The sequence below is a fragment of the Pavona decussata genome, unplaced genomic scaffold (assembly GCF_977016875.1).
Source record: "Pavona decussata unplaced genomic scaffold, jaPavDecu1.1 SCAFFOLD_64, whole genome shotgun sequence".
Lineage (NCBI taxonomy): Eukaryota > Metazoa > Cnidaria > Anthozoa > Scleractinia > Agariciidae > Pavona > Pavona decussata.
The window spans coordinates 5,128,008-5,155,268 of record NW_028145484.1 but is presented as its reverse complement, the minus strand read 5'-3'; the positions used below and the strand labels follow the sequence as shown (position 1 = coordinate 5,155,268).

Here is a 27,261-nt window from a genome sequence, read left to right as displayed (position 1 = left end):
TTAAGTACATGAAAAGTTCGGCGTCTGAATCAGTTGAGAACGGCTGTTTCAATTTGGAACGGCTCAGCCGTTCTTCCCGCCTGGCTCAGCCGGGAATTTCGGCTTTGGAACGGCTTTGATTCAGACGCCGAACTTTTCATGAGTCGAACCTAATGCATAAATTATTATAACGTATTTCAAATAAAAAAATTAAAAATAAAAATAAAAAAGACGCTGACTTTTCGATTGGTTTTGCTTCAAGTAAATTAAGTTCGCCTTATTAAGTTCGGCGTCTGAATCAAAAGGCGGGATTTTCGTGATTTGGGCCGACCTTAATTTGAATTAAGTTCGGCTCATGAAAAGTTCGGCGTCTGAACTGGGCCTAAATCATCATTTTATCTTACCTTGGTTACAACCGTTTGTTCCATTTTCACTTATCTTTTCAAGCCCGTGATAAAGGTTTTTTTTTTGTCTAAGCAAAATCATTGCATGACAGGAGCATGACAGTTTTAGAGTGCACCTAACCCCCTTCAAGGCGGACTCAACCCTTCCGCATATCACCCCATACAAGACGACTGGACGTTGTGGAAACTGGGCACTAGTGTCAGACAAAAAAATGATTGTTCTTGGGTATTTGTTGATGTACGGTTGATTTCCGTCTCAAAATGGGTTAAGATGGACCATTATTTCTGCATTTGCTGCTATGGAAAATTGTTTGGGAAAGGCGAGGTAAGGAAATCAAGTATTTTATGAGGATTTGATCATAATTTAACGCGAGAAAATCTGTAAATGACCCAAATATTTAATTAGATGACAAAGTTCAGCTACAAGATTTGCCATTTACAGCTCGCTGTGATTCCAGTTTTACTCGGTTTTAGGATGATTTGTTTGTAAATATTTTCTTTGCTCTTCTTGTGAAGGCCTGTAAGAACTTCTAAAGTATTCGTAATCGTATACGAATCTGCCTGCCTAGCTCGACCGGCACGAAAATCGAAGGAATCTTTCATATTGAATTTCATCCCCGAATTTTGTCTCCTTTTCATATGCTATAAGCTTACATTCCTACGATAATTTGACGTTTTTGGAAAATACTCAAACGATAACTTGCTGTCTTGGTTTTTTAAACGAGCTAAGATTCTTTTTTGCAATATCGAATCTGAAGTCCAACTTTTTCCATGCGTGAAAAATGAAAGAAGGACTGGGACCACAGGGGGCCCACACAAACTATGTGACCGTTTGTATTTTGAATTTATAGAGGCAATGTATGGGAATATCGAAAATCCTCGTATTATCGTACTAGATTGCGATAGATATTCTCATTTAACATCAAAATAAACGTAGTTTTACCTTAAATGTTGTGTGTTGTCGTTCCTGATGTTGAAGACGGCGATTTTAGCCATTTGAAGGGTTCGGCGTTGAACGTTCACTCGAGCGTAAGAGAAGAGTGACAAGGGAGGAAAACTTGTTTTGAAAGGGTTCCAGCGCCGCAGCGATTTTTCCCCCAAAAAACGCATCGCTCCGATTTCAAACATCACAGCATAAAGGTCAAAAGATTTTCGATTCTTCTCGTACCTTCCAATCGAAATCCATCCAAACGGCCCGGAGCTAGTCCTCGAAGAAAATCCAAATCCCACAGTATTCGAGCGAGTGGAATGCGTAGCAAAATTCATAAGTGCCATTGTCTAATGTCGTCCAATCAGAAAGGGGCAATCAGCGGGACTGTTTGTGGCTGGCACGTATGAATTTTGCTACGCATTCCAGTCGCTCGAATACTGTGGGATTTTGATTTTCTTCGAGGACTAGCTCCGGGCCGTTTGGATGGATTTTCGATTGGAAGGTACGAGAAGAATCGAAAATCTTTTGACCTTTATGCTGTGAAGTTTGAAATCGGAGTGATGCGTTTTTTTGGGGAAAAATCGCTCCGGCGCTGGAACCCTTTCAAAACAAGTTTTCCTCCCTTGTCACTCTTCTATTACGCTCGAGTGAACGTTCGACGCCGAACCCTTCAAATGGCTAAAATCGCCGTCTTCAACCTCAGGAACGACAACACACAACATTTAAGGTAAAACTACGTTTATTTTGATGTTAAATGAGAATATCTATCGCAATCTAGTACGATAATACGAGGATTTTCGATATTCCCATACATTGCCTCTATAAATTCAAAATACAAACGGTCACATAGTTTGTGTGGGCCACCTGTGCTGGGACTGGGTACAATACCTACACTGCCAGCAGTGTGTATAAACTTGGTTTGTTTGTATATTTACAGGAGAAGCAAATGCTGGTTACTCAAGGAACATTTGCCGCACAAATGGTTGAATCACTTGAAGCTGATGTAGCTGAGTCAAATGATGCCACAAAAGCTTCAAAGAAAAAGAAACACAGAAAAGGTCCATTACGAGATATAAAACTCATATGGGCAAATAATCGACGTAGGTGCAGCTATCAAACAAATAATTTATGTCCAACCTCATCCCCAGAGTCTTTGAAATATTCAAAATGGGGGACAGTGGGAAAGACCTAGGGACATGCTGTCAAATATTCTACAAATCACGGACGATTTTGTCATGTGACATACACTTGATTTTCATATTCGCTACCCTTTTACCAGGATCAAATATGGCCGCCAGATGGATGCTGTATTTGATCCCAGAAAAGGTATAGCAGAGATGAAAATCAAGTATGTGTCGTGTTAAAAAATACCTTGCGATTTATGGAGTATTTTGCATCATGTTCGAGGGTCTTCACCACCGTTAGGCTTCATTACCAGCCACTGTTCGGGAAAATGAACCTGCGGGGAGGAAAGCCAGACCCGAGGGAGCGGCTGAAATCAAGCCTACACCACCGTGTGCTCTTTTGAATGTTGTGAAGACCCAGGGGATAAGGCTAATTTATGTCAATAGTACTGTAGGTAATTTATTCTGAAACAACCAATGACGTTATTCATCAGTTAAGTCAAAGGTGCATGAAAGTGGGAGATACATAGGGTGGACAGAGTAGACATTTCCTCCACTTTTCCTCATCTTACTAACAGGTTCCTAGTTTGGGGTTTAGTCTGACAACGTAAACACCCACTTCCACCCCAGTGAGTTCTTTTTTTAACTACTTTATAACACGCTGGGTATTTTTTTGGTCAAATGTGGCCAAAAAGTTTCTCCTCCTTAGGGTTTTGTGATAGCAACCTCAAACTTTGCAACTAGACAAAACAATATTTTCTCTACAACTTGTCCGATTCGGATTTTCGAATTTCATTTTTCTAACGGTAAAATGACGTCATCAATTTGGCGGGATTTTTTTTTTTTGAGCTACGACACAGTTGTTCCTAACATAAAAAACAACATGAAATGAGAATAACAAATCTGAAAAAAAATTTGGAATATCTCATTGGAGTCAAGAGTTATGGGAAGTTAAGCGTTCAATTTAAGGCTATTTTTAGTAACAAAATGGCGGAAAATCCAAACTTCAGAAGCCCAAAACTTTTGATTCAGTTTAGATATTTCAAATCTTTTTTCAGTTTTGTAATCCTTAAGGTATGTTTATTTAAAAGAATGTGATTGACCATGTTGAAGCTCGTAAAAAAAAATTTCACGCCAAATTGATGACGTCATTTTACCGTTAAAAAAAATAAAATTCAAAAATCCAAATCGGCTAAGTTGTAGAGAAACTATTGTTTTGTTCACCTGCAAAAATTGAGATTCGTACAATAAAACCCTAAGGAGAAGAAACTTCTTGGCCGAATTTGACTAAAAAAATCCCCAGCGTGTAAACTATCCCCAAAATCATAAAATATTATTAATAGCAATATTGTTAAGATGTCTATAAAAAACCTTATGCATACTCAGATTCCAAATGAGTAGTCAAACCTATACCTCTTTCCACCAGTCTCATCTTAAAAGAAGAGCTGTAAGCTTTGGTCAGAGGGGTGGTTAATCATCCAGTCAGTCAAAGAGCCAGCCAGCAGTTTTTCTTTGCCTGTTGCCAGAACTTCTAAGTGCTTAACTTAATTCAATACTTTTCATCATAGAAACCAATGCAGTCTTCACTAAACTTGGAGCAGAGGATATTGTCAGCCGCTATGATAAACTGTTGCATGAGTGGAAGTTATTAAAGGATGCTGAACAAGATTTTAAGAAGGTCATGGGCTTGGACCATGATCGTCCACTTGTGAAGTGCTTGGATTCTATACCTCCAGGTACTCAACATTACTTTGAATTGCTCTGTTTGTTTTCAAACAGATATCTAGTTCCCACTTTGTCAGAAGGTTAATTTGTTGCTGGTGCAGAAAGTCACAAGCTTCAAGTTTTTCAGTTTTGCTCTGTTACCCTAACAGTGGTTATTAAATAACTTTCAAACAGTTAAGTCTTTTGTTTAGTTGCTGAATTTCCATAAATTAAGGGAACATTGCAAAGACTGTGAAAAAACCCTGTTGACCAGTTAACACAAACCTTTTGAAAAATTTTAGTAAAATATTTTCACTCTCCTTTAAAATCTTACCAGTCACATGTCTCTATGATGCCCAGTTTTCAATAATATTCAGTCTTGCTAAAAGCCTGCTTTAAAATATGTATTCTTTTGGTGAATTTTGTTTTTGCTGTTTTTTAGACATAAGAATTGGCTTTAGCCATGGTAGTGTTGATGGCGAGTATGAGTTCCATCTGGACATCCATCCTTTAGTATCCGTCGACACCCTTAAAGAACCAGTGGCCGACACTCTGAAGACAGCCATCTTCCTCTTCAGGGTGATATCAGATAGAATGAATTTTGTCAAGATGGAAGGAGCATCGATACAGAGAGATCTGGAGAAGCTGATTTCTCATTTCAAAGCTGAAAAGGAGACGAGTGTGAGTATCATGGGAGTGAGACACAGCGTGGAGCTGTTGAATGTACAACAAGTAGAGCAGGCTCTGCTGATTGTCAAGGACATCATTGTGTTCACCTTAGCACGCAGTAATGCACTGATGGAATACATCGCACAGCAAGGGGATAAGGTTGACATGCAGGTATCAAAAGACGACCCTGATAATCCAAAAGTGATTATTTTTTCGAAGAAGTTAGGAAATTCTAAGAAGCAAAAGTCTCAAAACTAAATCAATTGTTGTTATTTTGATAATAATATTATCTTAATCATTTTCGGTAGCCTACCTTTTCTGCAAATGACTACATCAAAAAGTGATGTAGGTGTAAAATTCAGTGCTTGCCGCATTTTTCAATAACAGGCAGATCTGGAAGATCAAAACTTAACTTATGATGACAAACACATGTAATGATATTACACTGTTGTCAATCGAAATCCAGATGACAGCCAATGGATACTGAACAAACAGACATTCACAAAAAAAAAAAAAACACAAACAAGATCCACCACCCATCACAGTGTATAACCAGACTTGTGACCATTTGTTAAGTTTTGAATCTTCAAAGTTTACTTCTTCTAACTAGGCTGCAACAGTAATGGGGAAGCAATAGTGACTAATATACCTGAATGTGCAAAAATTGCCCATGAAGCAAAATTATGGTGTACAAGATAACATTTTTGCCTCCTTTAGCAAAGAAAGTGGCTGGTCCATTGTGAATTTGCTCTGGCAGGGGAGTAAAAAGTGTTAAAGTACAGCATATTCTTATTAATCATTACTATAACAAAATTCTCGAATCTGATTGGTTATCAGCAGGCCCTATTTGAGCATTAATTGGACGGTTTATGCATCATGCCTGGTGTAATTGGACAGTACGCATCATTTGTGTGTGCTGCAATTAAATTGATCACGAAACTTAACTCAACTGTTGTCCTCTATTTATTCACCAAAAAGTTAACAGTGTTGGCTTTTATTTTCGCAAATTCTGTTAGAGTTATGATTAATTTATTGGTAACAGGACTTCGTGTCATCCAATTCTGTCTGTAATCATACTTGTGATTAAACAAATCAGATTCCTGCTGCGCGGTCGTCCAATTTTGTATATCACTTGTATGATTACAGACCTAATTGGACTCCACTCAGTCCTATCACCATTATGAACTCTATATATAATATATGATTCCAATGTGCTTGATCACTTTTCGACTCAAGTGTTTCTAATAAATGTGACGTCACCATCAACAAAATTTGTAGTAAAAAGTCTGTATTTCTAGATCATCTATTAGATTGTTGGGGGAAAGTTCTAACATTTCCTGGAAGATAATCATTTGACAGTTTTCTAAACATTCAAACCTTGAAGTGATTTGTATATGTAAAAATATAGTGTTAAGGTATTTTGAAGAAGGATGGGAATTAAGTCTGAAAATTTTCTGAATGCTTTAATTTATGTATATTAAACAATAGACTAACACAGTAATATATATTGAAACTTAGTACATAGAGCTATCATTTCAGAGAGAAAAATAAAATGCTCATGAAATCAAGTCATTTTTCTATTCCACGGTTGATATTTCTATTCATTGATAGGGTTACAGAAATATTTGTGAATTAATATAAAACGTAGAGATAAGGTGATGATTCAACTTGGTTTGTATTTTTTTTTCCTGTAAATTAGAATAAATATGAATTGTTTAATAAAATTAATATTTTATACCATCTAGCTAATTTGTTTGTTTGGTGTTATCCACTGGTACACCTGATACTGAGTTACGTTACCAAGAAAACAACAGAACAAAAACAATTTAGACATGATCTAGCATATTTGCACCCACCCGCCACTCATATACCAGACACCCCCTTACCCCCTCCCCCGGCAAGTACCCACCCGCCACTCATACACCAGACACCCCCTTACCCCCTCCCCCGGCAAGTACCCACCCGCCACTCATATACCAGACACCCCCTTACCCCCTCCCCCGGCAAGTACCCACCCGCCACTCATACACCAGACACCCCCTTACCCCCTCCCCCGGCAAGTACCCACCCGCCACTCATATACCAGACACCCCCTTACCCCCTCCCCCGGCAAGTACCCACCCGCCACTCATATACCAGACACCCCCTTACCCCCTCCCCCGGCAAGTACCCACCCGCCACTCATATACCAGACACCCCCTTACCCCCTCCCCCGGCAAGTACCCACCCGCCACTCATATACCAGACACCCCCTTACCCCCTCCCCCGGCAAGTACCCACCCGCCACTCATACACCAGACACCCCCTTACCCCCTCCCCCGGCAAGTACCCACCCGCCACTCATACACCAGACACCCCCTTACCCCCTCCCCCTGCAAGTACCCACCCGCCACTCATACACCAGACACCCCCTTACCCCCTCCCCCGGCAAGTACCCACCCGCCACTCATACACCAGACACCCCCTTACCCCCTCCCCCGGCAAGTACCCACCCGCCACTCATACACCAGACACCCCCTTACCCCCTCCCCCGGCAAGTACCCACCCGCCACTCATACACCAGACACCCCCTTACCCCCTCCCCCGGCAAGTACCCACCCGCCACTCATATACCAGACACCCCCTTACCCCCTCCCCCGGCAAGTACCCACCCGCCACTCATACACCAGACACCCCCTTACCCCCTCCCCCGGCAAGTACCCACCCGCCACTCATACACCAGACACCCCCTTACCCCCTCCCCCGGCAAGTACCCACCCGCCACTCATACACCAGACACCCCCTTACCCCCTCCCCCGGCAAGTACCCACCCGCCACTCATACACCAGACACCCCCTTACCCCCTCCCCCGGCAAGTACCCACCCGCCACTCATACACCAGACACCCCCTTACCCCCTCCCCCGGCAAGTACCCACCTGCCACTCATACACCAGACACCCCCTTACCCCCTCCCCCGGCAAGTACCCACCTGCCACTCATACACCAGACACCCCCTTACCCCCTCCCCCGGCAAGTACCCACCTGCCACTCATATACCAGACACCCCCTTACCCCCTCCCCCGGCAAGTACCCACCTGCCACTCATATACCAGACACCCCCTTACCCCCTCCTCCGGCAAGTGAGAGTACATCAAAACATAACCAGGCTCTACTTCACCTCACTTTTGTAAATATGCTGACCAATTCGAAACTTCAGCTTTTCCCCCTTCCCAAGCAACCCCCCGGATATTTGTACTTTTGACCTGTTTAATAAAATTCCCGCCTCCAAATAGCCGTTCAAATGCATTAATTGTCTAAGAACCCCCTCCCTCGAGGGGAGATGTTGATAGAGGTTGCCGAGTGGAGAAGAGGTCTGGGAACGAAACCCAGTGATTGCAACACACGTGCGAAAACAACATGGCGGAAGGAACGAGTGAGAAGATGTCGAGTGATACGACGGACGAAGAACCATTTAAAACTGTTCCGATGAAAAGAAAACGAAAAAGAGGGAAAGAGGAAGATATGGATACTAGTGAGGAGTCAAAGCGACCGAGTTTTCCCCCTGCAAAAGCTGAGAAATTGATGGTATAAGTTTATAACTTTTTGTTGATCGATTGCGGAATGAATGTGAGCTTAATTATAGAGGCTTTCAACATTCGTTTGGTTCTTTTACTTTGTAGGATGGAAAGAAAGAGTCTAGAAAAATACCTGTACCACCACACCGATACACGCCTCTTAAGGAAAACTGGATGAAAATATTTACCCCAGTCGTGGAACATTTAAAGTTACAAATTCGTTTTAATTTGACCTCAAGGAAAGTCGAAATTCGGGTAAGAAACCTTTGAAAAACCTTTACTCGCTATACAGACCTATTTAACGAATTTCTAAAGTAGGTAAATACACATCATTACAGTGTATGTTATGAAGTTGAGTTAGATCGTAGAGTCACTTGTGTATACAAAGCATACTAAAACTTAGAAATACCTGAGCTTTTTGTTTGCTCAGGTAATGGGAATTGAAGCATGTCATTGGGATGGCCTTGGTGGAGATTCAACTGTATTTGCAACAGAACAGGGAGGCAGCGTGGTCGAGTGGTTAGGGCGCCGGACTTGAATCCGGTGGTCCCGGGTTCAAGTCCGGCTCTGACCGCTAGCTGGAGTTGTTTCTCAGTAGCCCCAAGTTCAACTCCTCGCCCGCGCTTGTAAATAGCCAGCTGGTCTACCTTCTGCCAGTTGGGATTTTTAACCATGTTATTTTCAATTTAAATTATTTCTTTGTGACGTTTAATGCTCGGCCCCACTAGCACTTGTGCTATAAACACTGCTTAGGGTAAATAAAGGTTATATTTATATTTATTTATTTCACAGAAAGTGGTACCCTTTCTATTAAAAGCTACTTTAACTGATCTTAATGACCTATTATAAATTTGTAATTCTTGCAGACCTCAAAAGACACTAAAGATATTGGTGCAGTTCAAAAGGCAGCAGATTTTGTTCAGGCTTTTATTCTTGGATTTGAAGTAGAGGTAGGTTTGAGGGGTATATTAATGTCTGAATGCTGAAGGTGCAATTTTACCTTTACCTACCCTGCTCCCTCAGCCCCTCCCCACCCCAGTAACCCTGTGGTGGTTTGGTGATGACTACTGCCATGCTAATTGTGAGAGTCTCATCTCAAGTCTGATACCCAGCTGGTCATATTGACAGTGGGTTGATGTCTTGTCGAGCCTCTGTGACAGCAATGATGCATTCTGAAAACCACAACATTAAAGTACAGTAGCATGTACTCCTCTATTTGGTAAAGCATCAGGTTAAAGATATATTTGCACTGACTTTTGTGTTCATTTCTGTAGGATGCCTTGGCTTTGGTGAGATTGGATGACTTGTTTTTGGAGACTTTTGAAATTAATGATGGTATGTAATATAATAGTAATTTTATCTACAAGTGACCTTTTTTGTTCTTAGCTAGTGTGTAGCTTTCAATGTGGGCTTTGTTCGGTCGGTGACCACTGAAATTTTTGTGTGCTGTCAAGAATCAGTTTATGAGAAAAAAGGTGGGTTAGGCATTTTTCCAGGAATAGAAAGTTGTGTTGAGTTTATGGTCAATTTGACCATAAAATAAAAGATTCATTGCGTTTCAAGTGACATTTTTCAAAAAGTGATAATCCTTTGGGAACCCTTCTAGCTAAAACCTTGATCTTAGTACAGCCTAGACCTTCATGCTGCACAACAAAGCAGATACAATACAAAATCGTTCAACCTTCCTGTACAGCTTTAACTTCACAAAAATACAGGACCAAAGATGCTCAGAAGGAAACTAGGAAACTCCTTTCAGCTGGCCCACAGCCTCCATATCTAGGTCTTCTTGTGTTGCATGACTTCAAATATTTGAAACATTAATTTTGACATTTGCTGAATGTAATAAATTTATCTTTCCTATAGTTAAACCACTGAAGGGGGATCACCTTTCCAGAGCCATTGGTCGCATTGCTGGGAAAGGCGGCAGAACAAAATTTACTATTGAAAATGTATCAAAGACCAGAATCATCCTTGCAGACTCGTAAGTGTCACAAGTTACATTGTGATGTCAATGTCTATGTTAGATGTTTGTCTAGCCACACAGAACATTTCATCTTTGGCACACACAGGAAACAGACAGTTTATATGTTGGAGGGCTGGAGATATTAGTCAGTGGTTAATTTTGTCGTCGTGTGTTTATGTCCTCTGTAGAACATCGCATCAGGAAATTTTATGTCTTAATTGTTCAGTGATGGCAAAAAAATGTACCAAAAAGTGTAATGCACGTGCAGAGTTGTTTTAGTTATTAAGCCTGTTGCTGCCGTGGACGTTGTTGCTAAAGCTCCCTAATGATCTTTCATCTTTTTGTGTTTGAGGAAATGATTTACCAGAAATTTAACATTTGGTTCCCCTTGCTTTTATACTACAGGAAAATCCACATTTTGGGATCATTTCAGAACATCAAAATTGCTAGGACAGCGATTTGCAGCCTCATTTTAGGTAAGCTCTCATGTATTGACGACAAAGTCTGGAAAAATGGGGGAAAAGTCTGGAGTTTTTCAGAAATGAATGCTTAACTGCTAAGTGAAATCTTTGTTAGTTAGTTAAATTTCATTTAAAATTAATTTTGTCAGTGCAAAAATGTTTAATTGCAGAATCATAACTCTCTCTCTCTCTCTCTCTCTCTCTCTACCCCCCCCCCCCCCCCCCCCCGACAGTACTGTCTTGTGTCTAACTCATAACCTTGAGTCTGGGAAAAGAAAACAATGGTTTGCAAAAAGTATGATAAAAGTTTTGAATTCTGCAAGCAAAAATGTGTAGAGACCCTGCTTATGGCAATGTAATGTTAACATTGTAATAGTTTTTGATGGACCCTGTATGGGTCAATTATAGGGTAGTCAGCACTTGAATTGAAATCACCTGTAAATTTTTAAGGGTAACGCTGATATAGGGTATTGATGTTTGTTTTGTAGGAAGTCCACCATCAAAAGTTTATGGCAACATGAGGGCAGTGGCCAGTAGAACATCTGAAAGATTTTAGAGAGTGGAGAAGGTTGATTGCATTTGGAAGCAGGATCGGTGTCTCATATGAAATGGGACAGTGACTTTGTACAAGATCAATGCTTGACTTGGGAACACTGATTGGACACCAGAGAAGGGCGACTTCAAAGGTCTATGTGCATGACTGTACAGAGATCAGCTACGGCTTTTGTCGTAGAAAAGAAAACATTGAAATAAAAAACCAAAGATATTGGTATTTTAATATTTTGCCAAATGTACAAGATGCCGGTATGTTTTATTTTCAATCTGAAGAAGAGATAAAAGTACAACTGGATTGTATCTTTATTGCAATTAATGGAGTCGTCTTGGGACATGCTGTATGGAAGAAAAACTTTTGAAAACATTTTGAATATTTAAAATATTATGTAAATATGGAGCTTTCAGCAAGATTGGTGTAATACACTGGAATAAATGGTAGAGCTGGAGACTTGTTGCAGAAGTAATATTTTATTTGTCATTCATTGAAGCAAACTACTTTTCTGTAGACAGGGAGGAGTCCCTGTTTTCTCTCCAGATAAGGCGAATTAGAAGTGAGTAAAACGCGCGAGAGCACACGCGTGTGCTAGTTCTGAAATAGCCCTGACAAAAGAAGAGACTCGTTCTAGATCTTCTATCAGTAGCTTTACGTAGCTTGTTTTAAAAGCTGGTAGGTCGTCTATTTTCAGTCGCAAATAAAAGGCACGATATATATTAATTCATTTGTAGACAATCTTTAAGGCATTTTTCTTTTCACTTTGTACAAAATCGAAACGTGGTAGTAAAATTTTTATAACAAAATACGTTGTACAAAAATGCACATCCAAACGTCGTAGATAAACGAGTAAGAAACGAACTCCTTTAGCTAGTTATATACTTATGGTACAAACGGGAATGCTTTGATAATAACAATACCTTTTGCATTTTTATGAAACGTACAAAATCGTCACGCCAGCGTGAAGGCTAAATTACTAAATAGAAAATCTAGAAAGCATTCTCAGTCATTGCCTTATTTTCACGAATGTCTATAAAACGTTTTTGCAGAACTAAAAGAACCCTAAAGAAACCTAAGGGCGAACCTATACCTAGGTCTCTAACACTTTGTGGCCCCACCTAGTAAGAGAACATTCTAAACTTTGCGTTTGTTTCATTTTTTTAAAGTTGTCACTGCATAAAATTATCCATTAGTTAGGCAGTTTCACGATTTTCTAATATTGCTAACCGATAATATCCCTGATCTAAATTCTACATAACATCTATTTGTAATTGTCGTAAAGCGGGGCAAAAGCGATCCAAAAATGCATTCAGCGTCAATGTTATGAAGCATCATGTATTTACTCGGTCATTTGCTGGTTCCTGTTCTCCTTGGTAACGAAAACTGATATCTCTGGAGTGTGACGTCACTGTTGGCAACCCGTTAGCACCTGTTACGAACAGGATACAGCTGTTCTATCAACCGTTGTTCAGTTATGTAAGAGTAAACGGAATTCTCGCTAAGACGGAACTGAAACAACCGAGGACAATTAAAGTCACCTCAGGAAACACAAGAATGCGGCAGAATACGTTGTCTTTATCTACCTCTTTCTCGTTGAATACATCCGCTCTTTGGTGAAGGAAAACACATCTTCTACCGAAGGTCGCAAGCGAGGCTCTGCCATCAAACAAGACACAATTAAATTCACAACATCTGGGCTGTGGGAATCTGCTTCTGCTAGCCTAGGCGGAGGAAGACCATTAACAATGTTATTTAAGGCTCCAAAAATATTTTCACCCGGGCGCAGATGAAACGCAGGTTCCAAGTAGGCTAGCTCGTACGCAATACATCCTATCGACCAAGAATCCTGCTTGTGGGAATATCCCTGCCCCTTGATCCGTTCCGGAGCAACGTAGATACCGTAGAAAGAATCTTTGACATCCACACACACGTTGAGTTCTGTTTCACTGGGTGTATAAATTAAGAGATTGTGCAGCAAAATATCGCCCGTGTTAGTGAGTGATAATGTCTTGCTCTGAATCTCGGAGTGCACAATCTGGCGTCTCTGTAAATACAACAAGGCGTCGCAAATTTGATGGAGAATTTTCCACAAAAGTCGCTCTGAAACTTTTACACCTGTTTTGCTATAGTCCTGAACCAGCTCGTTCAGACTCTTTGGAAATGGTTCCAGTACAATTCCTACGGTATCTTTCTCTTTAAACCAAAATAAAATCCTCATTATGTTTTTGTGATTTATCTCGGTCCATTTTTCGAAGATGCGAGAGAGGCTCACTGCCGAGCAAGACTTGACTTTTATGCACTTCAGAAAAACTTTCGAATCATCCAGCAAGCTCCGGGTGGGATAGATACAGTGGATTCGCATGTCTCTGGAGAGATTATCGCTCTGTACCTCGAATTCCCGAAAGCTGAAACCCGACGTAAGAAAATCAATTAAGTTTCGCGGCAAAGGTAGATCTTTGCGCGCCGTCCGCAAACGATGCAATCCAGTGCTCATGATTATCACGGTTCGACAAAGCTTTCTGAGGCTTGGTGTCTCCGATTTTGGTTTACAAACTTTCCTTCTCTTCCAGTGCCCTTCTGATTCAATTACTGAATTCATTGACAAATCGTTTGTGAACCAATCTGGCGAGATACACGAAAATTACCGGGATTTAACCCCTGCTCTGGGATGGGCAGATGTTACCTCTCCTGTCGACATGACAGAAGTACCCGTTTTGAACATAATAGCAAGTCATTTGCAGTTGATTCTCTCTGACAAAGCAAAACCGTGACCAAAAATAGCATAAACAGCATTTAAATTTTATCGCGCAATAACAAAACAGGATTAGCATATGATGTCACTTCCTTTCACAACACTCACAAGCACGGACATGCACTTTTCGAGAATATTTTTACTGATTCCAAGAACTGAAGGCTGTCATAAAAGGGTTGTTAAAAAATCGCTACCCTTTTAAACCAAAATAGATGGAAAATAAAAGCTGACATAAGACAGTTTAACCAATAAATCGAATGAAATACAGAACAGTTTATATATCATGCATGCATACACGATCCTGCCCCAGGGGATTTAGAAAGCGTGACTGCATTATTGGTCACGCAATGAAGGTACTGGAAAACGAGTACGCTATTCAAAAAATGCAAGAAATTGTCGACTAGATTAAAATCATGGAATATTTGAGACGAAATAATTCCAATAACAATATAGTTATTTTTAAATTTTCCGACAGTGAGAAAAGATGGACTTCGGAATTCCTATTTCTTTTTTTGTTGTTGTTGCTGTTGTTGCTAAAAAATTAAATAATAAAAGAATAGAGAGCAAATCTGCAATCCAGAGTTGTCTGCTTGAATGGTGTAAAATATATAATTGCCAGATTTTAATAAAGTTTCAAAACGATGACCGTGATAAATACAAAGGACTGGGTCCCATCGAAGCTTACACCGGTCAATCACCGGTCAATAGAAAATCGGCTATCTCCGTAAGATCGATGTTTGAACGGAAGGGTTCGTTACAAGTTCTCGCCGCACTGTAATGGCGACAAAAGAGGAATCAAAGATGGCGGAGACTAACGGCGAAAGTTCGGTAAAGAAATTAATCTTTTACGATTCAGGAACTTAACCGAAGACCTACAGTTCTTCGCTTATGATTGAAAATGACTTTTTTTTGTAGATGGAGGTGATAGAAGGTTGTAGAATGCCTGTAAAAATGAGTGGTTCTGACGAGTGGCGTAAGTGACTTTTCATTTCTGCTCGAAATTAAAAGTGTACATTTATCTGTGTGTAAGCTGAAAACGTTGTTTTGTATTGATCAGTTACCTTTTTCTTGCAGCCTTGGCTGAAATACTGAGCAAGAGAGAAGGACTTAGTGGATCAACGCATTATTATGTGCATTATATCGACTGTGAGTAGCAAATGTTTTGTACCGTTTACGCTATCTTGCATATTTTCGCGGGCATTTTGCATCTTAACAACCAATTTTTTATTTTGAACCAGTGATAAAACCTTTGCCTGACTTCAGTTCTAATGAAGTTCGTTTTCTTTTAATTTAATGTATACATCCCTGCTACTTCTTGAAAGATCGAGTTGCTATAAATTATATTTTTGTTCAAAATTTAGTTTAGGTGGAATTTCAAAATGGCGGACCCCAAATTTTCATTCCCATGATTCATTGCTTCTCTAAAAAGAACTTTTCAAAAGAAACTGCAATCAATTTCTCTCATTAACATGAGCGCCATCATTTTTGTCGTTAAGACGAATAAACTTGAAGCCATTTTGCTGACTTTTTATCCATTAATTTTACTAGTGTGAAGGAAAAGATAAAAAAAGATAATAACAAATGTTTTACATGATGAAAAGGTCTTCATTGAGGTCTCACCATCGACAGGAGCTTGCCATACACTTAATGTCAAAAACTATGACAAGTTTCACACCTGCCAACTCCCCAAAAGTTTTATACCAGAAGATTTTGAAAAATAAACAGAAATTGATTCTTTTGATTAGTGTCCTAAACCTGACAAATATTTACAAAAATGTTCAAATAATTTTAAAAAATGCTGATGGTAATAGCATTACAGCTGTGGACCAGGGTCCATATCATGCTGATGTTTTTGTTAAGGCTGAATAATAAATTGTGCATAGTTTTTGAGTGGAGACAGTAGAAGATTAATTTGTGAACTAGTTTTATGGCTTCTTGTGTTTTTTATAACCAACAACAGTATTGGTCAATTTGTTGATAAGGTTTTAGACTTTTGACAACAACAATCTTTATTCGTGCCCAGAAATTATACAGTGTTACATAAATTCAAGAAAGAAAAATTACTAAGGAAGAGGGCACAGCCACTTAGAAATAGCAAGCTAATCGAGCTAAGTGGCTGGGCCAAGTGGACCATAGGTTAAGAGGTCAAACCTTACCAACAGTTAGTTGCACTGTGCGACCCTGAGATCAGATTTGACTGGTCTTCAAGTCTCCCATCTACCTCCCAAGCCAGATCAGAACAAAAGAAGGCTATCAGCTCAGGCATTGCTGTGTATAAACAGCTGTCTTATTGTTATTTTCTAGTTAACAAAAGGTTAGATGAATGGGTCGAGGAAGAAAGACTTGATCTATCCAAGCTACAACTGCCTAAAAAGGAAGATGCCAAGAAGACGAGCAAGGGGAAAGGTGCTGGTTCAAGGCCATGCTCACCTGACAGGGAGCTTGTAAATGGGGTGGGGTCAGGACGGCCCAAAGCCATTGTCGGCAGAAAGAGGAAAGCCAATGCAATGGATAAGTCTGGTGATGAGGTATTAAAGAAATTGGATAGAAAGAGTTATTTAAGTACAAATCTCATTTCTGCTATTTAATTCTTTATTATGACAGAGGGACATTTTAAGTTGGAAAATTTTTTCCTCAAGTGGTAAATTGATGTACTTCATTTTTAAAGGCATTTAATGTCCAGAATGTGTCCTCTGTTCCAAGATACCTTCCAGCAAACCTTGTGTTTGGAAGTGCAGCAGTTGTTGATAAATTAAAGCATTTGTTAGCAGCTGATTCAGACTTGTTCTTGAAAATCCCTGACTGGCTATGATTAGCTTCTCAAGCAGACTGGGGGACTCAAAGTGGGATTGTTTAAAAAAATGTGGTCTGTGGGAAGGGGGATGGGGGAGGGGGAGGGTCTTAGTCCCCCTGGATGCTATCCTCGATTTACCAACAACAACAACAACAAACTTTATTCGTGCCCAGAAATGCTGTTAATTACAAAATGCTGTTAATTACAAATTCCATCTCAGCATTATACAATAATAATAATAATAATAATAATTATTTAAAACTGAATCATTGTAGAATGCAATTCGAGGGATTTGATTGGCTTAGCGGCCATGGTATATGAGCAATTATACCATGACCGAGAAATGGCGACCATTAAATTGTCTTCCGGCTGTTCTTGCACAGCGAAATCAGTAAGATCTAGCAATATTTCTTGATTGTTTTTAATAAAACAATTATTCCACTTGTGCTTGTTGGATATGAGATGATAGATAGCCAACTCGGCGCTACGCGCCTTGTTGGCTATCTATCATCTCATATCCAACGCGCGCTCGTGGAATAATTGTTAATAATATGAATATAAATATAATAATAATAATACAATATACATCAAACTGTAGCTTACTTGTGATTGTTAGACCAGAGTTTTGAAAGATCAGGCTAAGATCTTAACTTAATTTGCATCTTGACATTAGATCGATTCCCAAGATAGCCCAAAAGAGTTGCCGAGCACTCCACCCAAGACAGGCAGCATGCGCCAAACAGGCAGTATGGTTCAAGATCGGAGTCATGATGACATTGTGACGCGAATGAAGAACATCAAAATGGTTCAAATGGGGAAATACAGAATTAAGCCATGGTACTTCTCTCCTTACCCTCAAGAACTCACCTTGGAATCTGTAGTTTACCTATGTGAATTTTGTCTAAAGTATGTCAAGAGCTTCCACTGCCTTAAAAGGCACAAGGTACATTAACTTACTGCATTATTCAGAATTTGATTGATGGTTATAAAGAAAATTTTGTATGAATCTGTAAAGTGTCATTTTAAGTGCATTTACAGTAACTTTGATGTTTCACATGGGACAGGAGGAAGGAATGAAGGAATGAAATTTTAGGGGTATTTTGGATGTACCAAAAGGATTCCTTCTAGCTGTTACGACCACAGTAATGTTTTTTTTAACTTGTTTTAATTCTGCAGGAAAAATGCAAGTTGCGCCATCCACCAGGAAATGAAATTTACAGAAAAGGAACAATATCATTTTTTGAAATTGATGGTAGAAAAAACAAGGTAGGAAAGAAATAAATTAGATGCCAATGAACTGGAGATAGGTATTGCACCTTTTCAAAATTAAAAGTTTGATTTCCCTCACCATCATCTCTGTAAGGAAGCACACTGGAAGAATATCGAGGACGGTGCTTCCTAATGCAGAGGTATTTTTTGTGTGGTTTAAGGCCATGCGGGAAAAGTAGATCTTAACAAGGGCTATTGGAATTCCAAAAGAAAATTGGGGGTAACCATGCATTGTTCAAAGATAATAATACTAGGCAACAAAATCTTGAAAAAGCTGTAAAATACTCAACAATGTATGGCATTTTTTTTTAATGAAAGCTTAATCCTCTCTGAAAAATGTGTGGTTACCGCCAATTTTCTTTTTGGATTCCAACAACCCTTGCTAAGATCTGCTTTTAAAACAGTCATACACCATGCAAAAATATGTTTGTTTTAGAAGGTATCCTTAAGAGACCCAAGTGTGTCGGACCATCCCAAGGTGCACAGAACTTATATGCAGTGGCAAAAGGACACAACGTCACTTGTTTAGAGATTTACATTTACATTTTGTTGTTTTATGTCTGCAGGCATATGCCCAGAATCTGTGCCTCTTGGCCAAGATGTTTTTAGATCACAAGACACTGTACTATGACACAGATCCTTTTCTATTTTATGTCATGACTGAATTTGACTCAGTTGGATTTCACATCGTTGGATACTTCTCCAAGGTGAGAAACTTGTTTTCTTTTTAATTTCATTTTAGAAAGTGTTCACAATTATGCCAACAGAGCCTTTCTTGAACTCCACCAAATTTACAGTGTATGTCATCCAATTTTTAAATATTCATTTCCAGAGAACACAGATTTTAATTCTACCATCAAGATTTGCCACTCAAACATGAGTTGCTGAGTAAAACAACTGCCAGAAAATTTACACCTTGATGACACATAGACCTATGGCCCTTAAATTCTGGATAAAATAAATTTATTATAATCTAGAAATGTTGGTTTTTATTAAGTGAGAAATTTAAACTGGAGATCCAAGAAAAACTGTAAAAAGATTAGCAACCAAGGATAAAATCATACTAAATTCAGGACTGACATCTGGACCACATTGGTAGTAGAGTCTGTGTTCTTTAATATGTTCACATCACCCCTCCTTCTCATAAAACTACCTGAATAAGAAGCTAATAGTGTAATTTTAGCCTTTGCAACGTTACATGCAGTTAGTGCGTGTCTTAAAATTAATCTGATATTCAGTTTGTTACTGATATTTCAGGAGAAAGAATCTTCGGAAGATTACAATGTAGCATGCATTTTAACTTTACCTCAGTACCAGAGAAAAGGCTATGGCAAGCTTCTCATAGAATTTAGTGAGTATGAATATATCTTCACAATAATGGACTGGATCCTAAAGCAACTGCCAGAGGCAATATTACTCAGTTTTACAAGTCTCTTTTGCTACTTTAACTGTGGTGAATTTCAGCTGTCTCCTGTGTGAGTGACCAAGACTAAGGAGATGGCTGAAATTCAGGCTAGTGTGCAGTGTCAAGGCCATCATGGTCAAACCTGCACAACTAAGTGGTACATTTAAGTTTTTTACCTGTGGTTTATCTGTGAGAATGTTTGCAAACTGTTCTGTAAATTGCCATACAGAGAAGTCCAGTCCAATTCTTATCAGTACCTTCCAGTCACATCTGTCTACTTGGTTTAAATTGGTGCAGTTTGGTACTAAGTAAGAATGAACTAACAGTTTCATTGTCGGTTTTAGGTTATGAACTTTCAAAGTTTGAAGGGAAGACAGGAACACCAGAGAAGCCTCTCTCAGATTTAGGGCTGCTATCTTACCGCAGTTACTGGTCGCAGACCATTCTGGAAATTCTTGTTTCTCTCAAGGCTGGGGAAGATGGAAACCCTCCGGCAATAACTATCAAGTGAGCGAGCCTTATGTTTTATTTACTTGAGGTGCTGCTTGTTTGATGTGGATCTTTGATAATATGTGATGATGTGTTGGTGTTACAGTGTTTCAAAATTTAAAAACTGTGGGTCCACTAGTCTCCTTTGCAGCTGCTCAGGCGGAGCGTTGCGTGACTCCAGCCCAAGCGGCTGTGAAGAAGACTATGAGTCCCCAGACCCTATTTTTTGCCTGAAAAAAGAAGCAGGGAGGGAGTGGACCCCAGACCCTCCCCCCCCCCAATATGCCACTGACTGGTGAATCTTCAGTGATAGCATAAAGCCAGCGTTGTGGCTGCACAGAAATGTCTATGCTATGGAGGTTTGCTTCAGGAGAAGTTTGTTGTACAAAGAAAAATGTCTGCCAAAGTTGAATCCATAACCTACAATCTTTGATCTACAGAGAACTTGATACATTACATCTTTTTGTCTCCCTGACAGTGATATCTGTGAGTTGACAAGTATACGAAAGGAAGACGTTGTTTCAACTCTCCAACACCTTGGAATCATTCACTACTACAAAGGACAGTACATATTAAATCTCGCAAAAGAAATTCTAGATGGGCACAGGAGAGCGATGACAAAGAGAAAGATCAGAATTGACTCGACATGCCTCCACTGGACTCCAAAAGACTGGGCAAAGAGGGGCAAATGGTGACCAAGGGGGGTGGGCTGAACACTCTCTCATGGCCTGTAGGTAAATCCAGTGTCACCTCACTGTTATTCAGGAAGTTGCATACAGCGGAACCGTTTTACAGCGGCTTGTCTTGGGACAAACACTAGATGTTGTGGAGAGGCGGTGATTATAAGACATTTACAGTCGAAATACTTGAATAAATAGGTCATTGAACTGGACAAATAAACATGGCTTTTATAGATAGGTGGATGTTAGTGCACGTTATCTGTATCTTTTTGAGCAGTTTTTAATTGAGTGTCAATAGTTATTCTGCATTAAATTTTTTGGTTTGGTCTTTACTTGGCTCTGTGATTTGGTTAGAAAAACTTTTTCCACTTTCTGAACCAATTTATTATTGTGACTTGCTCACACACATCTTTTCCAACATTTGGCGTGAATGGGTTATATCTCTTTGAATTGTGATTGATTCATTGTGCTGTATACATCTGTTGTGATTTCACCAGAGTAATTACTTTCGTTTTGGTTTAATGACACTCAATGGAAAACCACTTTGTCAGGGCCATATTATTACATATTATTATTATTATTATTATTATTATTATTATTATTATTATTATTATTATTATTGAAAATATTACTGAAGGAAACACAAGAAAATATACTGTTAGTTTGTTTTCCGTTTTGTTTGTGTTTTTTGTTGCAACAAAATAATTGCGAGACAAGTTGCAAGAAAAATAGTGTAACATAGGTTTTAGATGGATATTGAAAATGTAATATACCTAGGTGTGAATGTCCAGACCCAGCAGTAATCCACATAAATAATGAACTGCCCCAGCATCAAATCATAGGATCTTCTATGTTGGCATTATATGGTCTGCAAAATTGAACTGTAAATATGCTGCTCATTGTTCTGTGGCCTACAGCCCACAGAAGCATCTGCTAGTAGTGAATGCAAGTTGTAACTTAATATTTTTAACAGCAGAAAAGTACCTTTCATAAATTGTGTTATTTTGTAAATACTGCCAGTAAAAATTGCTTCAGGATTTCTTTTCAGTTCAAGAAAGAGTTGGGAAATCATTTACTTACTGAATTATTTATATTTTGTATATTCCAATATTATTGAGCAGAATGGGATGGTACTTCCACGTATTCATGCTCATAATTTATTACCATGTTCTCAGCGATAATTTTAATTTCACTGTGCCATGTGTCTGCCTCTGGTAACCTTTGGTAATGTTATTGTGGATAGGAGCTAAACAAATATTGTACACCAGTTGCAAGAGAACAAAGTCTTGTTTAAAATTAATAAAATCATGAAATATTTTGAGTCAGTTTCTTTTTGTGTGTTTCACTCAGTTTGAATCGTGTTACAAGTGGATTTAGAAGGATACAAAGGGACCCATACCGATATTATTCACCCCAAAACTAAACTTAAAAAACACCAATGGCCAAACCTTAGTGTCACTATCCCACAAAAAATGCCTATCTACATGAATATCCTGTTACAGTTGTGCCTTCCACAAAATATAACGGCAAAGTTTTAGGCTCCCAGACTCACAAACTATCAAACCCTAAAATTAGGGGTTGCAAAATTAATGGTCTGCCCAAGAAAAAAAAATTGCATCTTGCAAAATCCATTCCTGCAGTTTTGATTTTTTCACAAAGCTGTTTTGGAGTCTCAATTTCTCATGCAAAGCTAAGAAAGTCTTGAGCAGAAAAGAATACTCTAACAAATTATACTGCTATTCTTCACCCTACAATAATTATTCCTTTCCACCTCCAGATCACATTGTTATCTAAAGATATTGCATTCCCCTTGGGAGCTGAAACTTGTCAGTTAGTGACTGTTTATCTTTCTTGATCCAGAGGGTGCCAGACAGTATAAGAGAAATCAAGCTGAATTGTGTTGAGGGGAATGGGATTCCTGTGTCCTTATGAAGTCTTTGGTACAGCTACTAGGGTGTCTTTAACCCATATACAAAATATTTTGCTCCACACAATCTTTTGGTAAATTTCACTAATTTTTTAATGAATAATTTATTGCATTTAGTTCACTTCACTCGGTAAAAGAAAATGTTATGAACTTCTTCAAGGTCTTCATCGCAAGAAGAAATTCTTAGTACATTGTAGTTTACAGTACATGGCATCACCCAACCATCTACATCAATACATGGCTAGAGAAAGAAAAACAAAATTGTGTGAGTTGCAGTTCTAGGGTAGAATTTGAGCTTGTTTATACATTTTCTGTTGTGACTTGATAATGTTATCATAAGGTTGGAAGTTATATTGTGTGAAAGCTAAATTATGTGCCATCTTCAGCTTGAATCATTGGAGAGAATAGAGTAACTGCAAGAATATATTATCTGACCTTGTTGTCGAATAGAGTTGCTTCTTCAAGGCTTGGTACAGTGACTAAAACACAGCCAGGCTTGGACACATTTTCTCTAAGAATCCTCCAAATTCTGTCCAAACAAAGTTGATTGACTTTTAATGACCTGGGCCCAGTTGTTCAAAGCCCGATTAAGCTAATCCTGGATTAATGTGAACTTTGATTCAAATTTAATTACTAATCGGTAAAGATTCTTCCAAAAGATTTTTGGCTCAGTTTTGACTTAGACCTTTCTTTTCCTTTAGCTTGAAATTAGGCTTTAAAACCACTTTCAAAGAGCGGAACGAAAACCTCGATTAACTTTTAATCGTAGATTAGCGTTAATTGGCTTTTGAACAAGCCGGCCCTGGAGTATTACTCAAGTTGGCCGTAAAGAAAACTTTATAAATTGATCACTTCTACTTAAAACTGTCTTAAAAGCAGAAGGGCCAAGCTGTATGAGTTGTATTCTAGAGAGTTCCAAAATCTTGTTTATTTACTGGACGGTTGTCTTAACCCTGATGTTACTGATTAAATATTTCCTTCAAACATTAAACAGGTTCTGATTACCTACCTCATTTGTTCATCCACAGTCTGGAAGAATTCAAACACATTGTTAAGGACAATGATGTCAGCTAAAAAAACAAATGAATAAAGTAACCAATCATAAAATAAAATCACTGGTGTTTAATATGTATAATATTTCTTACTAAGAAAACTCAGTTTACCTTCTTTCAAGAGGGTCAGCTCATTGCAAATATCAGTGCATCTAATCTAAGGTGCAGATAAAGAGACCAGTAATAAAATCACACACTGCATCAAGACTACAAGAAATCCACAAGTTGGACATGGACATAACAAGTTGATTTTAACAATAAAAAATAATCACTTGGTGTTAAAAAGGTGCAAGTGCCAGATAAGTTGAGTTTGTTTGATTTTTGCTCAGTACTGCAACAGCAACAAAATAATAATAAAAAAATAAAATAATAATAATAATAATAATAATAATAATAACAACGACAATAATAATTATAATAATAATAATAATAATTATAGTAATAATAACAACAATGTTTATTTACCCTCAGCAGTGTAATATATAATAATAATAATAATAATAATGATAATAACAATCTCTTTATTAACACATTCCAAGCAAATTGCTATTTACAAGTAAAAAGTAGAAAAAAGAACTATTAAAACCTATTTACAATCCATTTCGATTAAAAAAGAGACTACTTTCAAGCACAATTTTTTTTAAAGAGAAAAAAAAAGAAATGTTATAAAGTTAATGCTATTCTTATTTGTAATAAAAACTGATATGATCACATTCTGACTAAAAAATATTTGAAGTAAAAATAAGGCCCTTAAGGAAAAACAAATCTTATTAAAATTTTATTTGGATAATAATAATAATAATAATAATAATAATAATAAATAATAATTTTATTTAAGTAGGGATCTTACCTCCACGCGATCAGACATGCTGTACTTTTGTATTATTTCCTGCTGTAATTTGCACAGATCTGAATTGATTTCCACTCCAACAATCTTCTCTATTTTGCTAAAATGGTAGGCCTGTGGATTATGATAAAAAAAATTAGTAAATTGACGATCTCATATCCAGAGGCCTCAGGCGTTTTAGCCAGTGGTTGGTCACCAGGAGAGACTTAAAGGAAATAAAAAAAATCTATTTAAAACCTCTTGCTCAGTTGAAATTGATTTATTCTTGATACTGTGGTTCAATGAGCTACTTCTAGTTGTGCCACACTGCTGTCAATTTTTTTTCGTTCTTTAGGTATACACTAGGAAAAACGTTTGGGCAGGAAGACGATAAAAGAGTACTTACCCCATACAGTACCGCCCCAAGTCTGGAACCCACATCCACCAAACATATGTTGTCGAGACTGCTTATTAATGTAGGCAGGGCTGCTTCAAATATGAATCTCAACTGTAGCAATGATGAGGAATGGGATATGAAAGCTATAGAAGAAACCCAACAATATTCTTAGGATTTAAGTAGGAAGGATTAATGAGCTATGAACTGAAAGGTCTCAAAAACTTAAACATTGATAATAACCAATTTTTAATAATTATTACTAAAAATTGATTTAAATACTGTTGATGATGGGGAACAAAAGGCTAACAATGTACTAAGATTAAACAAGTAAACAACATTCTCAGACTCAAAATGACAGGGAGAGAAGACCCTAGCAAACTGAATATAACCTATTTATATTGGGAGAAGGGGGGACGTACTCCCGTTTATAAGCTATATAGGTAGGTGTGGCCCCAAAACGTATTGTTTTTGAACCATTTTAGTCTGAAATTGGGTATAGATTTTAACCATTTTGGTCTGGAAGTCTGAAAACAGGTAATGGAGTTTACAGAAATGGGTATAGATTCTCGAAACCGGGTCTGACAAATGTGGGTATGAATATTTTAGAGGCCAGGTCTGAAAAAAGTACTAATTGGCAAAAATTACATATTTTGGGCTGAAATACGGTGAGGGTTTGAAGAACTGAGCCTCACACCCCCACCCTAAATTGAGGGTTAACCCCCCCCCCCCTCCGCCACTTCTAATTGAATCACTTCCACACCTACTTAAATAATCAGTGACAGCCCTAAAACTGCCGTTGTCAAGTGTCCTCTCTCATCACCATTTTGAATACAAACGAGAGCAACAAGGTTGCCAACAAGCACTTTTCATGGGACAAGTCAACCTTACATTACTTACTGAGAGGAGTTGTGTTATGAGATCCACAGTCTTGGCAGTAGCAACGACTCATTTTTCCTTCATCACAAAGTCTGTCAATATCTTCTTCACTGTACAGAAATGAGTCAACATGAACTGTTGTAGAGGGATCACAATCTGAATTCTGTGTAGAAATTATATAGAAAGAGAAGAAACGTTTTTTTGTATCAACATAATTTAACAGAAATTTCATTGACACAAAAGATATCCTTTTTCAAAGAAAAATCCTTCCAACTGGCATGGAAGGTGCAACACTAAGAACTTTGGGTAAGGGTGCACCGCCCCAACCTAATTTGAACGAAAGGAACAGGAATCTCATGTAATTTCCCTCCTTCAAACGAAAAAAATAACCTCTGGCACCCAGGGTAATAATCTATTCGAACCTTATAAAATTTTATGCCAGAATGGCACAAATCTGTCCCAGGTGTCAACAAAAATAGCCAACAGCTGTGATAGGTTTAGAGCTGACATTAGGAGTCCCCCTAGCCTGATTCTCACATGGTCCAGGTCGCTTGCGGCCACACACTCTCTCCCTCCAGTGTGTGGCCGCAAGCAACCTGGACTATCTGAGAATCAGGCTAGAGTCCCCCATGCTCTACCCTCTCCTAGCTCAGGGGGCAGGGTCCTTGAGCACCCCATTACCAGAGGCATTTCTCTTGTTTGGTAGCACCCACCTGTACCTGATAACATTTGATTGGGCAGTTGGACAGTATACAGGATATCTATTACACCAGGCCCCAGTTGTTCAAAGGCCGGATAACTTTATCCGCTGGATAAGGCACTCTTCAGCGTCCAAAATATACTTCACGTTAAATGTTGTCCAAGGTTTTCGTACATTCCCTAACTTAGCAGTGGTTAGAGCGTGCATATTTTGCTTGTGCACGAGGAAATACTGAAATCTTTGCACAGCTTGAAACTGTCGGATAGTGACTTGTCCACTGGATAAAGTTATCCGGCCTTTGAACAACTGGGGCCAGATTCACAACATTGCCAATAATATCACCTTTCCTTCTGGGAGGCAGATTTTCTCTGATGAGAAGATTCCATCAATTGGAATTTTCGTCTTAATGTCTTTAATTATCTCCTTTAAGCTCTCCACTTCTGGTGTTCGACATGAATTCTCACTGATGTCCTGTTGTCTGTCACCATTCGTATTTTGGCTGAAGCAGCACTGAATTACCCAGTCCACCAAATTTCCGGCCTCGCTAGGTTCAACACTTGATAAAAGAGAGAGAAACGAAGACTTGGCTGAATCGAGTGAAACAGTACCAGTGACTTCCATTTCACAGGACCTCGTCCTCGACTTGAGATAAATGTTCAAATAATATAAACTTTAAAAATCAACGTAGCAAGCCAGAAAAAGAACTGAAGGTCGACATATTGGATTTTCGCGCCACATGGCTTCTTGGCTACTAAGC

At 38.7% G+C, this 27,261-nt stretch overlaps 5 protein-coding genes across 5 annotated transcripts; 3 read left to right on the top strand and 2 right to left on the bottom strand.

The window, feature by feature from the left end:
* Positions 1-434: 434 nt before the first annotated feature.
* On the top strand, positions 435-6,555 carry LOC146478684 (uncharacterized). The gene is made up of 4 exons (XM_085112276.1): positions 435-708; positions 2,252-2,414; positions 4,007-4,174; positions 4,585-6,555. Exons 1-4 carry the CDS (start codon positions 655-657, stop codon positions 5,067-5,069), a joined length of 870 nt encoding a protein of 289 aa, XP_084968402.1. The 5' UTR covers positions 435-654; the 3' UTR covers positions 5,070-6,555.
* A 1,529-nt stretch (positions 6,556-8,084) lies between these two features.
* LOC146478683 (RNA-binding protein pno1-like) lies at positions 8,085-11,791 on the top strand. Its single transcript, XM_085112274.1, has 7 exons — positions 8,085-8,376; positions 8,472-8,621; positions 9,233-9,316; positions 9,641-9,701; positions 10,230-10,347; positions 10,735-10,805; positions 11,279-11,791. Exons 1-7 carry the CDS (start codon positions 8,209-8,211, stop codon positions 11,344-11,346), a joined length of 720 nt encoding a protein of 239 aa, XP_084968400.1. The 5' UTR covers positions 8,085-8,208; the 3' UTR covers positions 11,347-11,791.
* A 3-nt stretch (positions 11,792-11,794) lies between these two features.
* LOC146478682 (serine/threonine-protein kinase Nek7-like) lies at positions 11,795-14,527 on the bottom strand. Its single transcript, XM_085112272.1, has one exon. The coding sequence runs from the start codon at positions 13,934-13,936 to the stop codon at positions 12,917-12,919; it is 1,020 nt and encodes a 339-aa protein (XP_084968398.1). The 5' UTR covers positions 13,937-14,527; the 3' UTR covers positions 11,795-12,916.
* Positions 14,528-14,713: 186 nt separating this feature from the next.
* LOC146478681 (histone acetyltransferase KAT5-like) lies at positions 14,714-22,047 on the top strand. Its single transcript, XM_085112271.1, has 10 exons — positions 14,714-14,917; positions 15,005-15,062; positions 15,164-15,235; positions 16,394-16,617; positions 17,557-17,826; positions 18,060-18,149; positions 18,719-18,859; positions 19,410-19,503; positions 19,902-20,064; positions 20,525-22,047. Exons 1-10 carry the CDS (start codon positions 14,867-14,869, stop codon positions 20,739-20,741), a joined length of 1,380 nt encoding a protein of 459 aa, XP_084968397.1. The 5' UTR covers positions 14,714-14,866; the 3' UTR covers positions 20,742-22,047.
* Positions 22,048-22,190: 143 nt separating this feature from the next.
* LOC146478680 (uncharacterized) lies at positions 22,191-27,259 on the bottom strand. The gene is made up of 8 exons (XM_085112273.1): positions 26,847-27,259; positions 25,826-25,967; positions 24,938-25,071; positions 24,556-24,666; positions 23,817-23,862; positions 23,663-23,723; positions 23,089-23,182; positions 22,191-22,894 (listed from the first exon to the last, which is right to left on the bottom strand). The coding sequence occupies exons 1-8, from the start codon at positions 27,123-27,125 to the stop codon at positions 22,772-22,774; spliced, it is 990 nt and encodes a 329-aa protein (XP_084968399.1). The 5' UTR covers positions 27,126-27,259; the 3' UTR covers positions 22,191-22,771.
* Positions 27,260-27,261: the final 2 nt, after the last annotated feature.

What these genes read in the sequence shown, in the direction of transcription:
- LOC146478684 (XM_085112276.1), top strand. Translation starts at nt 655, where the DNA reads ATGGACCATTATTTCTGCATTTGCTGCTATGGAAAATTGTTTGGGAAA. An exon ending in CATATGGGCAAATAATCGAC is followed by an intron (nt 2,415 to 4,006) that starts GTAGGTGCAGCT and finishes TTTTCATCATAG; the next exon opens with AAACCAATGCAGTCTTCACT. An exon ending in CTTGGATTCTATACCTCCAG is followed by an intron (nt 4,175 to 4,584) that starts GTACTCAACATT and finishes GCTGTTTTTTAG; the next exon opens with ACATAAGAATTGGCTTTAGC.
- LOC146478683 (XM_085112274.1), top strand. Translation starts at nt 8,209, where the DNA reads ATGGCGGAAGGAACGAGTGAGAAGATGTCGAGTGATACGACGGACGAA. An exon ending in CAAAAGCTGAGAAATTGATG is followed by an intron (nt 8,377 to 8,471) that starts GTATAAGTTTAT and finishes TTTACTTTGTAG; the next exon opens with GATGGAAAGAAAGAGTCTAG. An exon ending in GACTTTTGAAATTAATGATG is followed by an intron (nt 9,702 to 10,229) that starts GTATGTAATATA and finishes TCTTTCCTATAG; the next exon opens with TTAAACCACTGAAGGGGGAT.
- LOC146478682 (XM_085112272.1), bottom strand. Translation starts at nt 13,936, where the DNA reads ATGAATTCAGTAATTGAATCAGAAGGGCACTGGAAGAGAAGGAAAGTT.
- LOC146478681 (XM_085112271.1), top strand. Translation starts at nt 14,867, where the DNA reads ATGGCGACAAAAGAGGAATCAAAGATGGCGGAGACTAACGGCGAAAGT. An exon ending in GAGTGGTTCTGACGAGTGGC is followed by an intron (nt 15,063 to 15,163) that starts GTAAGTGACTTT and finishes TTTTTCTTGCAG; the next exon opens with CCTTGGCTGAAATACTGAGC. An exon ending in ACTGCCTTAAAAGGCACAAG is followed by an intron (nt 17,827 to 18,059) that starts GTACATTAACTT and finishes TTAATTCTGCAG; the next exon opens with GAAAAATGCAAGTTGCGCCA.
- LOC146478680 (XM_085112273.1), bottom strand. Translation starts at nt 27,125, where the DNA reads ATGGAAGTCACTGGTACTGTTTCACTCGATTCAGCCAAGTCTTCGTTT. An exon ending in TCATAACACAACTCCTCTCA is followed by an intron (nt 25,072 to 25,825) that starts GTAAGTAATGTA and finishes TTTCTTCTATAG; the next exon opens with CTTTCATATCCCATTCCTCA. An exon ending in TTGGGGCGGTACTGTATGGG is followed by an intron (nt 24,667 to 24,937) that starts GTAAGTACTCTT and finishes CATAATCCACAG; the next exon opens with GCCTACCATTTTAGCAAAAT.